The following is a 14846-nucleotide window of genomic DNA, read 5'->3' on the forward strand; positions in this document are numbered from 1 at the left end:
ATGAGTAAGAATAAGAAAATTCATGGAAATAGACAAAACGAAAAAGCCTACTCGGCCTACGCTGCAACAAACCTAAGGATCCGACTATGTTAATTCTTTTTAAATTTCCTTCCAACCATTCGCTGGCATATTAAAGATATGACTTAATAGTCTTAATCCACAGATTTTGAATGGTGCTCGCATTTTCACTGTGTTATCTAATTACACCTAAAAATCTTACTTATATTATAAACGCGAATGTTTGTGAGTATGGATGGATGTTTGTTACTCTTTCACGCAAAAACTACTGAACGGATTTTGAAAAAACTTTACAGTAAAACAGTTAGAATAACACAGGCTATAATTTAGGAAGACTTAAGTAAATTGGGTGAAATATAATAAGTGTGATGCAGACGAAGTTGCGCAGGTCAGCTGTTAACGATATCTATAAAACAAAGCAATAACGGATAAGTCTACAAAGTATCGTACCGTCAGGCCTATTATCCCAGATGGGGTACTAAGAGGCATAGTCAACTATTGATGTAGTGAACGAAACACTTGTCGTGCCAATATTTCGCTAGGTATACTTGAATCCACCATACAAGAGGGCCAGCCTACCGCCGACTCTGTTCGCTGTTTACTTCACCGGAGAGTCTGATAGAAATATGAATTGACTCTTTTTGTGTAACATTTGAATTCACGACCTTTTGAGCGTAATTCAAAGTAGTAAACCACTATGCCATGACTCTCTTGAAATGAAATGAAATAATTTATTTGCGAAATATTGGTACAGTATTATAATTAATATGATGTTACATGAAATTGATTGATCAGCAATATTTACCATACAGGCATGCAAATTACGTGAAGGTGTTTGTGTTACTTAAATATTCTTGGATACTGTAAAAATTACCAAGTGACAGCCAATCCTTTAGTTTGCGTTTGAATAACGTATGAGATCCCAGTTCTTTAATCTCTCTTGAAAGATTGTTGTACACTTTGATTGCCATAAAGTACACATCTCTTATATAAGTCTAATCGAAACATTGGTGTATAGTTTATCATTAGGTCTCGTTATTCGCAGTGTTGTGTCTGTTAATTACTTAAAATAGTCAGGATGTTCCCTTACAAATATACAAATGTCTTTAATATACATACATGGCAATGGAAGGATGTTTAATTTTTTAAAAAGAGGTCGTCAACTTTCTCTAACTCTGGCATCACACACAGCTTTTATGCATATCTTTTGCACGATAAATGCCCTAGTAGCATCTACAGAGTTTCCCCATATTATCAATCCATATTAATCTATGTGTATACATGAAATTTACACAGGAGTTCTGTCTATACTGTAATATATAGTACAGGTGGGTGATCACTATGACAATTCTCAAAATAACATATTCGCGAGGGCGAAAGCGCGGAATTTCCTTATAACGTAATAAAATGTATACGTACAGACAACAGGACATCGTGGCGATTGCATTAGATTTACCAACTACTAGTTCCCACGGCAACAGCACTTTCTAATGATCCGATCTTTATTTTTCTTGTGTTACATGTGTATTGATAGCTATTAAGTCATAAATCATAATAGATAATAATATATCTTCTCCGATTCTTATTTATTACATGTAAATGAATTACAAATGAGCTCAGTAATTGGTTTAAATTTGTTTGTTCTTGAATTATTTATACATATTTCATTGTTTATTATTGCGTCGTGGCCTAGTTCTACGCTACCTTACAACCAAGAGGTAGTGAGTTCGAATCTGCCGATACGAAAAAGCTTTGTGTGTCAATTTCTATTTCAGACTAACTCACCCGGCAAAAGAAACACTGATATTAAACTAAATATTCCTCCGAGGAATTACGGCAAACCACCCCCTGCCTATACTGAGCGAAATGCCCACATTCAATCAAGTGTTGAGTTCACTATGACATGGACAGTTGTCACATTTAGGATATTGGTCAAAATGGTATAATTATATATGTATACTAGCTGTGCCCGCAACTTCATCCGCGTCAATTTAAAAAAAGTTTTTTTTTCTAAAGAATTAAAAAAAAAGTAGCCTAAGTTACTTCGTATTACATCAGCTAACTGCCAGTAAAAGTCTCGTCAAAATTGGTCCAGCCATTTCAGAAATTAGCGGGAACAAACAGACAGACAGACTACTATCAAATACTACTGTATTTATATTCATATGCATGTAGTAAAAAACGAATATTTCAATATTACAAACAGACACTCCAATTTTATTTATATGTATGGATAGATTTTTGAAGTTATTACTTCCAATATGATTTTATAACCACAAGAAACAAGAATATATACGGCAGATCTGATAGCAAACGATTACCACAGCCTACCGACGCCTGACGATTTGGACTACATATGTACTTGTATAATTTGGTTCTAATAGTTGTTCACAAAGAATTAAACCCCAATTCGGAGCCGGCAAGGTCACGATGCCATCGGCAAATTGGATGCGGTACAGTTACATTGATATTAAATTGCGTTAAAGGTTACGTATAGTAGAAAAAAACCGGCCAACGAGTTCAATTAATCTAGAGACGGATTCAGAAATAGTTTATTTTTCTGACTGATTGATCTATAATCGTAACATATAGATACTATTAAGGAAACTAATCTACTATAATAATAATATGTCAGGACAATTCACACAGCGCTATCTAGTCACGAGCTGAGCAGAGCTTGTGCTATGAGTACTAGACAACTGACACAAACACATAGACCGCCAGACCGAAACAAACAACAATCATACTTATTATCTACATAAATATACTAATATAAATAATCGTACCGTGCAAGGAGTCGAACCCGCGACCAAGGGATCCACTCAGCATCATATGAGATCAGTCATATCATTGCCATTTCAATTATATAAAACAAACTTGAGAAAATTTTCATGAAACCGCGGTGTTGGTATAGATATAGATTTCCTTTTCCGTCAATAAAATTAATTAAATTTTTGCGAATACATCACGAACCACGTAATTTGAATCAAATAAAACACAACTGGGATATTATACTAAAAATTGATCCGAGAGACATCGGCAGACTCATCCCCTGCCACACTGGATCAAATCAAATATGCATTTCAAATTGCGTCCACCACGACATCAACAGTTTGACTCTGACTAACAATTTTGGTAGTAGTTGTTTCTAAAAACACCGTCGAATTAAGACAACAACCTTTTATTTTTGGGAAGATGCGCGCGTACATGTTCGGAGCGGGCGTGCCGCAATACTTTGATTAATAGATGCGCACGCCGCGACCTCTTTACTAACCTTATTCAAATGCAACTTGTATAGGGAAGGTCGTCGATACTATCCCATCGTGAGATTTGAAGACGCGTTTTTAATCGAATTGCAAGGCAACTTAATGCAATCTGTAGGTCACCATCTCATATCAATGTTTATTTCTAATCGAGTATCCATAATACGGTTCCGTATATATATTTCAAAGTAGCGGTTTCCAGTTTTTTTTTTATTGTAGACTACTTGCCATGTTATATGACCAGTATTTTAATTTCATTCATTTTTCATTTATTAAATAAACTTTAATTTCATTTCATATTATGTATATTTAACAACTATATGTAAATACATAACATAAGATGCACAGTCATTCGAGAGAAGACTAAAATAAAAGATGTACTTCAACATGGCCTAAGACAGAAATTGAAATGGGCAGGTCACGTAGCTAGGTACAAAGACAAAGGTGGACTCATCAATGAACAAAATGGCTAGGGCCGGCGGGAAAAAGGCGAGTAGGTCGACAGACAAAAAGATGATCCGATGACATCAAAGAAGTGGCAGGGGAAAACTGAATGAGTGTGGCTGCGAATAGAGGATCAGTTGGAGGAAGAGTTTGGAACAAGTTGGAAGAGCCTTTTACCCACATTACTTAAACTTGAAATATAATTTTAAAATTGTAATTATATGGAAAATAAAGCTTAAATAAATAAATAACAGCTATATGAAAATGATTAAGGAAAAAGTTGGAGCCATCTCGTATCAACAACTAAAGAGATTGATTGATGGAAGATCATGGAAAATGGCAAGAGCTCCATCGGCAAGAGCGCATCTTTTAAATTATGAATGAATGCTGTTTTAATGTTTTGAGTAAAGCTCTGTCCAGAGCCGATTTTAGCACCATTAGCGCCCTGTGAGATATGGTGCTTGTTAAAGTTTGTATATCTTCTATATTCTCGTAAGAAAGTGCAGCATTTTTTCAATCGTTCTATATATAATAAAATCCAATTCTGTTGATCCTAGATATTTACCAACAACATTAAATTTAAAGAAGTAGTAAGTAGTTTTATGTCTTGACTATAGATTGATTAAGTACATTCTATTCTAGTATTGATCAAAATTATTTTCTCGCATAATTTAGGGAATTTACAGCTAAGTAAGCTATACTAGACGATATATAAGACCACCATGGGCGGTCGCCCAAACAGGCCCTGACTTAACACTGGCCCTGCCATATAATATTGACATATAGTCGTCATATATTTCCTCGTTGTTTGAAATTCTATAATAATCTAGTATAAATAGACATTCTATGATGGTGAACAACACACTCAAAATGTACAATAAAGTGCAACATATAATTAAAATTAATTTTTCTTTTGTTTTATTTATTTATGTATTTAAAAATTACATACTTCTTATAGGCAGACAGTTATCACCAAATAGTCATTGAAATAGGTTGTGTAATATTTATTCATTTATGTACTATCAAAATATATATATTTGTATTTGAATGTACTGTAAATGAAGATATTGACTACTGCTTACCATCGACACCATTAAGGGTCTTCGTGTCACCACTTAGGTGTATTGTCATCTGGAAATAAAAGCATATTTAAGTACATATATCTCAAAATAAAGCGATGGTAATATATAATTTTTATATTATTTATATAATAAATTTTAATTGGAGGAATAACAAAATAAAATTTAAAACACTGCTAGTAGCATGGGGATATAAACAGTTATTACATAACTTGAATACACACTTACCAAATAATATCTCCAGTATATATGTTGCAGGGTAAACTTGATGTATTGTAGCAAACATTATAATGCAATATAAAAAAATATTTTAATCTAATACTGGCCTTAAATTATATTATTCTAAAATTACATCATACTATTTATTTGAAGGTTTTATAATATAGTTTTGAAATTACATAATTATTGTGGTAAATAATAATTGAAAATAAAGTTTGTTTCTAAGACTCTTAGTGCATTATTCCCGAAGTAATCCATTTTATCAGTCTGCAAAGAAAGAAATTATATATTATTAAAAAATGTACAGCTGAATTAACAACATTGAACTTTTTAAGGAAGACACAAGTAACAAGGGACAAAGTTTGTCAAAAATTTCTAGAACAATACCAAAAGCAATGAAAACTTCCTGAATGTTTGTCAAATTAAGTCAAACATCTAAAAAAATAATTGGCTATACTTTGAGGTACTGTTTTATTTGTTATTACAGCTATTGTCCCAACATTGTTTACCTGCCAGTGAAGTTATTAGTTCTTGAAACAAAATTGTCTGAATTTATTTTCATAATATGATTCAATCATATACCTTTGGTATACAGAATTCTCAATGTGTATTATGATTATTATATTTTGTTATATGGAGAACTAGAACAAATTTAATTTCAATAAATAATCTTTCCATGAATCTGTCTCCATGGGGAAGCAGAAATAATGCTTCCATCCATAAACTATGCCACAATTGATGCCTCATCACAATCATAATAAATAATAGTATATTCTAATTGGCATAAAGAGTAACTTAAACAATGTAAACTATAAGTATGTCTATGCTGTAAGTTTCTAACAATTTAATAAGGTCAGTTAACCACTAACTAATCATCTTAAAATATAAGAGGCTTATTGGATGATCATGTATCTCTTAATTGTTTATATCTTCACTAATTCTAGCCTAATTTTGTTCATTGTTTCAACATGAGCCTTGAGCCTGCCATGAGCCTGCCATATTATATGAGTGGATGAAAATATTTATTCAAAAATCTTCAGATTTATAAGTGACTACAATATCCTACATGAGTAAACAATTTATGAGTTGACATACTAAATTACAATTAAAAATACCATTAAATTATTTAGTTGAAACATAAGGTAAATTTACCAGATCATCTTTGAAGTATTTCTGGTTTATTATTTGTAGATCAAATTTGTAGATCTGTAGCGTATTTTTCTGTGGTTTATAAATACGCTACAGTTCTACAAATTTGTATTTCTCTTCTGTTTAGAAGTTCTTATTAGTCCAACTTGACATAATAAACAATCATAAAAAATATTTGTATGCATGCTAAATGGTACACAATAATCCATAAGCCACCCCGTAAGAGTATTATTATTATATGTTATTTATACATAACATATTAGCAGAATATTATTTAAAAAAGTTAAAGAATATTTTATAGATAATCTTTAACAGAGTTCCTATATGTATGAACCTCATAAATATAAAATAATATGTAATATTTTAACTAAACACAGCCAAAAAGAGCAGTTTGAATCTAAGTACAGATAATGTAGGTAAATACCATTAAATTCTATTATTAAAACTTCATCGTGGAAGTGAAAATGAAATGTACACACCTGTGTTTTAGAAAATGTCAGTTTCGATCCCTTCGCACCCAGTGCACCACATTTGTTTTGTTATTGTTCACCTAATCACTTATACCGATTTTATAATAATTTATTTGAACAAAAACTAAAAAGTTTTTCCGACATCACGTCACGTAAATATTTTTATCAACTCATCAACACGAATGTCGCGAACTGTCAAACTTATGTTAACCGACTTTATAACTACATTCTTTAGTTAGGTACTACCTCGTGTTAAATAAATGCATTTCTAACTGGTCGGATTTTACTGCGATAATCGTAAAAAAGAAAAATGCACATGTACCTACACCGCCAAAAAGTAATATATTCTTTTTTTTAAGTGGCGCAGGAAATAAAGTTGGTACCGATTCGCTAATCGGTATATTGCACACCGATTCTATTTTGCACGACAGCCTACTACTGAGGCGACGTAGCCTTTTAAAATACGGTTGAAGCAACGCAGGTGATAGTAAAATAAGACCTAGTACCGACTACCACTCGCCGCGGTCGGCTTTGCGTACTGAACCACGGATTATCTACAATGCTACTGCATTGTACAATGCCATAATAATTACGGGACAATTACGGATACAAAACGTTCTCGCTACTGTTTAGAGGCCGAACTGCCCGCTTTTTGCTACTATACCTCTGGCACAATGACCTTACCAAGTCGAGTTAAGGATGATTGCTTGCCGTAATCCATGTTTAATACCAGATACAAAAAAGAAAGAGTTACGTCAATGCACTTCTAGAACGTAACCGACAACTGAATTTTTTTATAGTACCGGCAATGTGTTTTTTCTTTTTCTACTATCTACTATCTTTTATCTTTTATTTTTCTACTATCTTTTATCAGCTATAACTCTTTTTTTTTCAGATCTATAATAGTCTGTCTGTATTTGTAATAACATCTATCTTGATAGATATACATACTTTTGCATTTGTAATACCTACTAGTATGAATATGTATAAAATTATTATTCCAGTATGAAAATCAATTGATATTTCTTTTTCACTGTTGATCAAAGTCATCCTAGTAGATAAACAACTGTTCATAACACCTACATTGACGTGAAATCATGGATTGTCCTATTTTGAGTCAGTGCAATATGATATACATAGATATTAGATAGTCTATGGTTCTAATTAAAACAAAATTAATAGAACAATTAATTTTTATTCACGTGATTTTTCTTTTCTTTTTGTAAAACTCGATCATTTCTTCTAGACTTGCTGAAAAGAAACAATATGTAAGTATTATAATATAATAGTATATTTCTACAATTTTACAGATCATCTCAAGCTCAAATAAAGTATGGTGAAATTTTAATTATTTATTAACTATGATATTCAAACTAAAAGTGACAAAAAAACCAATCATATCTGAAAAAAAAACATTCCTTGACCCCAGATGGACAAGGAGAAAAGAAAAAAAGTGTTCGTATGAGGAGGAATTGAGATTAAAATAGAGTATTTATATCTCAATTTTTTAAATTATATATGCTAAAAATGTGCAATGCTTTATTTACTATATCATACTTTAATATTATTTTTCCTGCAGCATATTTTCAAGTTTATCATGTTGGAATTCACTATTACATACTTACAACAGGTATCTCTCTTCAAAAGAGGTGTATATACTCTAGCTTTAACTCCTTGTATTAAACAGTCAGTATATGACATCACTCCATCTCTGTGTTTCTCATTGCCTCCATCCTTTTCCTCATCATGTCCGCATAAAAGTTTAGCATATTCTATTTCTAATTGCTGAATTGAATCTTTTATCATTGTAGTTCTGAAATAAACAACAATTTTAACATTTTATTGGACAAAAACTGGAAAAAATTGGTATTTTATGTAACCGGAATAGCAAACAAGTTGACAGTCTACCATGGGCTAAATTCAAAAAATTATATTAACATGTGATTTTATAAATAGTTTTTCACTATTCTAATGCTGTTCAAGGGACAATTGAAAAATATGATACAAAGCAATTTTATTTGTAGGAAAAAAGGTTTACTTTACACAAAGTTACTAAATAAAACAATAATTAAAATGATATAGAAATAAAAAAAACTTACTTAATATTATGAACAGTCCATTCTGTCTGCAAGTGTGATATGACACATCTCAATTCGTCTTGGTCATATACCCAATTATTTGTCTCTTCCAACTCATATGAACAGTGAAATAGATTTAACGGCACATCCAACGCCATGTTGTATTGTGGTTTTCTGAAATATATATTTTTTATAAACACCTTATCTAAATATTTATTCATAACTACTTCTGCAGCGTTGCCAACATTGAATGCCGTCCATGTATGTAAGTTGGTGTTAACATAGCTGTCTAGGTATAGATGAAGGAATTTTTAAGTATTGTGCTACTGTTGGATAGGGGAAACATGTGTTATGTACTAAAATAGGTAATATGTAAAAAGGTAGTCATTTATGCCAGTGTGATTTGTGCTTCAAGAAATACGCGTTTTATTCAGTATATACAATGAATTGTTAGTATTTCTCAGTTTATCTTACATGATGAATAGATAAATTAGAAGACATAGTCAAATAATTATATCTTAATTCTTTATATTATTAGTATAGAACAGCTTCTGCTCGCGACTTCAACTTCGTGACTACAGGTTAAAAAGTAGACACGTCCATTGCCACCGTAAAAAATATGTAATTTTGCATCTCTAACATTAGTAAGAATGTTCACAATACAAACCTGGAATGCTTTTCTACATTCAACAGTTCAGATATGATCTCAGGTGATTCATTCCCCTGTCCGACAAGCAGCAACACTCCCATAATACACCTAATTTGATGCCAGAGGAATGCATTCCCTTCTATGACGAGACAATACATAGATGTCGGGTCACTGCTCTCATCCACAACAGGTATGATGTCAGCTCTAAATATTTCTCGCCGAAACTCAGTAACGCCATTACCGACATCCATTTTGCAAAGATGGCGGTAGTCATTAGAGCCGAGCAAGCGATTGCAGGCATCCTGCATGGCGGAAATGTTTAATGATGAGCGAGGAAAGTAGTATTTATATCGCCTTTTTTTGCAATCGAATCTGTAAATACAGTACAATAGACACTATATTTAAATGTTTGGTTCCATTTATTAGATATTGACAACTGCCAATCATTACTGATTGACAAAGCAATAGGACAGTTTAAGTTCTTTAAAATCATCATATAGACTGGTAATTTAAAAGCAAAAAAATTATTTAGTGTAAGAAGAAACTTAGAATGTATGCTCTATATAAGTAATTACAATTCTCTGGCATGGAAAAAGTAGGCATCTTGTTATCATAAGACCTGTACAAAATGTACTTCTTTGTATATTATTTATCTTTTTTATTATTATTTAATATACAAAAATGTTATTTGCTTTACTTTTGATACATACAATTATATTATGCCTTCTTAAAAACCGTCTTTCCATAAACATATTTTAGAAAGACGGTTTTTAAGACCTTTATAGACGGAAAGCCTCTATATTCATTAAGTTGGTACCTAATTAAAAGTAATTGACTAGTAATAGTATATATTAAAAAGTAATTGACTAGTAATATATCCACCATTACCTAGCACTATACTCAGGTTTCTCCTCAGGTATGGGTATCCACCTTAGTGCTCTGATCTCCTTCGGTAACAGACGGTTCAATATCTTGCAGTATGGCATCTCATTAGAAATGGAACTATCTATGTACTGCTCATCAGGTGGATGTTTACTTCTGAGAGTTATTGATATTACCTGTAATTAAAAATGCAATATTAGTATTGTTTATATCAATAATATATAATTTATAGCTTTCATATAAATAAAAGTTATATAATAAACTATATTTGAGGCATAAAAGAATACTAGTATCTGTAGAGAGAAGCTACCTATACTAGTGACATTTCAGATTCTTTTTTATTCTACCAATTATTATAATTATTTGGAATTCAGATTCAGCCTAAAATGAGTATGAAATATGATGAACTTATAATAAATACGGAACTTTACAAATGATGACGATGCCCTCAGTGGTCCAGCAGTTTGCATATCACTTTACTTCCGATAATAGCAGATTCGATTTGTTGCAATGTGCAAACATTTGTATTCATGAGTAGGACTGTTTGTATTGGTCTGAGTGTTTTCTATATATATTATTATGTATGTATGTAGAAAATAAAAAAAAATATCTAAGTATTTATATCAGTTATATAGTACCCATAACACAAGCTCTGCTTACTGTGGGACTAAATGGCGGTGTTAATGGTCCAAGGATATTTATTCATCTACATATTGCTTACCTGCCCAAAGGCACTAACACCTTTATCAGTGCGGCCACATCTATGATACTTTGATGTTTCCCGACTTTGTATGAGACATGATTTTGTTAAGGCATTGAAAAGGTGATGTTCTATGGTCTGGTTGGAATCTTCCTGTACAGCAAGTCCTTGGTAGTCCCAACCAAAATAGAGTAAATGGAGGAGAATACGGCGGTAGTGACATCTGGAAATTATACAAATTAAGAAACAATATTATTAATACACATTTTCTTTTTACGATTCTGTAAATATTTTCATTTTTTATAGTGGAATGGTGCACCATAATGGTATACACTGCTGGGTATATAAGGGAATATACAACTACCACTAGTAAAAAAATGACTAGTATGAAAGTCATGACAGTTTGATTATGTGTTATCATGAAAAATTAATCAGGAATTAACCACAATTGTTTCTATAGGAACCATGCAGGTTGATCTGACATGCTTAGCAAATAGAGTTAATGGGGATTAGTCCCCATGTTGGAAACAACTGTTGGTAGTAATTAAACAACTTGCGACACTTAAAATAAGGTTAGACTTACTTGGTGAAATCAAATGATTTTTTCTTTAAATTTACATCACTTTGGGATTGGTCACTCAAGTTTTTAGCTATTATATTCTTTAACTGTACATTGTGGGCTTCTAATTGTAATATTCTTTCGACTAATTCCTGTAAAACATATGAAATATACAATGTTTATCAACAATAACTTACAAAGAATGATTAACTATTTAATTAATATAATTACAGTTTTCTCCATTTTTAACAGGTCTTCTCTGGTAGCATTTTTTGTCTTCTTAGGTTTTGGAGGTATTTTTTCCATTTTTACGAAATAATATCTAAATCTAAAAATGAATTATACCGCTGAGAACCACAAATTAACATTACAGATTAAAGTAAACAGACTAAAAATGTCTAATCTTGACACTGACAGCAGATTGATTGACGGTTAGTACCACGACTATAATGATGTTTTTTTTTATTATAAATGCATTTTAAATTAATTACCGTTAAAATAGTTTTCATTTTATTTTGTTCTTTCTTGTCGTATACTATATAATCTTCAGGAACTACAATACATATTAATTTTGGCCATTTTGAAATTAAATCGTATACAAACTATCTATCTTGAAGAAACTTATACAAACTTATGATGATGGCATTGTCCTTGGTAATGAATATCAGCCCCTCCAATACGTTTAAGGGATTGGTCATTTAAAAACAAAAATTTTTATCCATCCATCTGTATTTCATTCCTATCGATATGTGTCAATATCAACTAAGTATGTATCATTGTTGACGGCCAAGGCGGTGCGGCCTTTTAGCACACCGTCTTACATCCGGTGGTGGAAGGTTTAATTACTCACATGACGCTAACATTTATGATTTTTATGAGTATGATTGTTTGTATTGTATATAATGTTATTAACTAACAACAAAAAAACAAAGTATGAAATATATTTTTTATTGTAACACAATATAGAAGTATACATTATAGAGTTCACAGAGATACAAATATATACAGCTTTGTACTAATATCCTGTATTAAACACCTAACATATACATGACAGAAGCATGTTTTTCAATTGTTATAATACTTAGTACACTGGTTTTCATACTATTACTGGGGTTAATAAACAAGTTAACAGTAATAACCACTGACGACAGGATGGGTACTAATGGAGGATAGTAGGATGTACTCGTGCTTATTCCATTCGATTATCCTCCACGTTGGAGTATTATCATTCCCTCCACCCGCCAGCGTATACTGTTCGAGCTGATAGATATACCATTCCATTGTTATCATTAAAAATTTACTCATACAGTATAATCATTCAGTTACGAATCAGCTTTATTTGTCTACAAATAAAATTGATTCGTATGAAGAGTTTGTTATAACCCCATGAACGAAAACATCAAACATAATTGAGATATTTTCCATTCCCAGTACAGTAAAAAATACCTTTTGGTATAATACTTAATACATTGTGCCCTATTTATATTATACATAATACAATTACAAATATTCAATTAACATTAATAACAATAACATTACAAGTTGCACGAATTAAACGTGCAAACACTGGTTTCCTTAAGCTATGTGAGGAATTATACGAAAACAATTTGTTTTCTTTCTTAGAAGTCACAGATAGACTGTGACTTCCGAGAAAGCTGCGTGTCGTGTGAGGCACTTCCTAATGAACATATGTGACGAGGAGGCGAGGCGTCTACATAGATCAAAATAGAACTACAGTAAAGGATTTAAAAAGGCTTGACTCTACCTTACCCAATCAATATTAAAAATGCGAAGATACAACAGTCTGTTTGTGTATCTTTTTACGGGTAAATGGTCACAATTAAAAATGAATTGAAGATCTAATCGATCTTCAAGTCCACGAGGAGTTCTATCTTTACATAAATAATGCAAATATTATTGATAAATTGGATTAGAATAGACAAATATATCGGAACAAATTTCTGAACGCTTTTTAATAATTAGAGTTAATGAAAACAAATACGAATTATAGATTATAAGTAAAAAATACTAATTACATTTTTGTAACATCTGTATTGATGACATTTATTAAAAGCATTAAACATTTTTCCGATCTGTTTTCGATTCGATCAAAGAACATCCATTCTAATAAGAAGAAGCTTGTAGATTTTCTCACTGAGTTTCTTGAACAGGCATATTTACATATGTATACTTCAATATTAATCTTTAATTCCTATAATAAAAACTTTGGTCCACAACTCTAGGTTAAAGAAAAAACAATCTCAAAAAAAAAGACAGACATATGTTAGTATAAATAACAATAAAAGTAAAATTCAAAATATCAAATAATGCTAAAAGAGAAACAATAGTAGGTACTACCACAGATAACTTTACATAGTACTACATAAAAATATGTGTTTAGTTAAACACGATTAAAAGGGCACTTCTCCTAAGACGTATTACTTGGCAAATTACGAACAAAATTAAACAGGAAATGTAAAAAAATACTTGGACTATCGAACCGTAAAGATTAGATATAAATAAAAATAAATATAGATGGAAACACTGTAAATATACTGGCTTTTTAAAAAAAAAGAATAAGAAAATTAATTCAGTTTCTTGTCAGTTCTTCTCAATTGAATCTTACTGAACTGGATGGTAGGGAAAATAATATTTATTTAATTTAATTTTGAATTTTTGAATTAGACCATAAAGCATTCATGTCAATTACATGAGTAAATAGTAATAGTTAATTTAGTACAATACTACATTAACAGTAAATAAAGTTAGTTATGTTTTAGAGCTTTAAATGCAGTGAGAACTTAGTACTGAGCTATGTAGCTTTATGTAGACAGTGTAATATTATTATTCTGAAATGTGTAATATATATTTTTTAATTCATAAATATTGAAGGCAGTAGTCTGTCTTACAAAATGCGGCCTCTGATACTCCCTCAAAATTAATCTAGATTAACTAAAACATAAATTCGACTAAAAAATGCAATTCAATAATTAGATTAATAATATCACTTGAGCGCTTAATTAAAAAAAATCACTGAAACATAAACACTTGATTAAAGCATAAATTATTAATTTATAAGTATGATACTATAGTAAAAAACAATGTAATATCAACAATATAAAAAAATAATGGTTGTTATGGAAAAACTTGAAGTAATATTTATAAATATAATACATACATCATAGCTTCTACAATCTCTCCAAATAATTTCAAATTTGCAATATGTATATATAAGATAGCATACAGTATGTACTTGTAGAGCATATATACTAGTCTTACACAGAAATGGTTCTCATACTGTGAAACATATCGCACACCTAAAACAATACTGAATAA

The 14846-nt window shown here is 31.1% G+C and overlaps 2 protein-coding genes across 2 annotated transcripts in view; both read right to left on the reverse strand.

Moving 5' to 3' along the window:
* The window catches only part of LOC131850879 (Krueppel-like factor 8), a 30550-nt gene extending 23736 nt beyond the window's left edge, over positions 1-6814 (reverse strand). The window contains exons 1-3 of the mRNA XM_059201263.1: positions 6652-6814; positions 5033-5290; positions 4808-4856 (exon numbers count right to left, since the gene is read on the reverse strand). Coding sequence (XP_059057246.1) covers positions 4808-4819 — 12 coding nt within the window. The 5' untranslated portion in view covers positions 4820-4856; positions 5033-5290; positions 6652-6814. The remainder of the gene's footprint in view (positions 1-4807; positions 4857-5032; positions 5291-6651) is intronic.
* Positions 6815-7824: 1010 nt separating this feature from the next.
* On the reverse strand, positions 7825-11885 carry LOC131850715 (tRNA pseudouridine(38/39) synthase). Its single transcript, XM_059201052.1, has 8 exons — positions 11742-11885; positions 11535-11662; positions 10973-11174; positions 10258-10427; positions 9388-9741; positions 8742-8894; positions 8268-8455; positions 7825-7893 (listed from the first exon to the last, which is right to left on the reverse strand). The coding sequence occupies exons 1-8, from the start codon at positions 11814-11816 to the stop codon at positions 7841-7843; spliced, it is 1323 nt and encodes a 440-aa protein (XP_059057035.1). The 5' UTR covers positions 11817-11885; the 3' UTR covers positions 7825-7840.
* Positions 11886-14846: the final 2961 nt, after the last annotated feature.

The sequence above is a fragment of the Achroia grisella genome, unplaced genomic scaffold (genome assembly GCF_030625045.1).
Source record: "Achroia grisella isolate CSIRO2021 unplaced genomic scaffold, CSIRO_AGI_Agris_v1 utg114, whole genome shotgun sequence".
NCBI classification, from domain to species: domain Eukaryota; kingdom Metazoa; phylum Arthropoda; class Insecta; order Lepidoptera; family Pyralidae; genus Achroia; species Achroia grisella.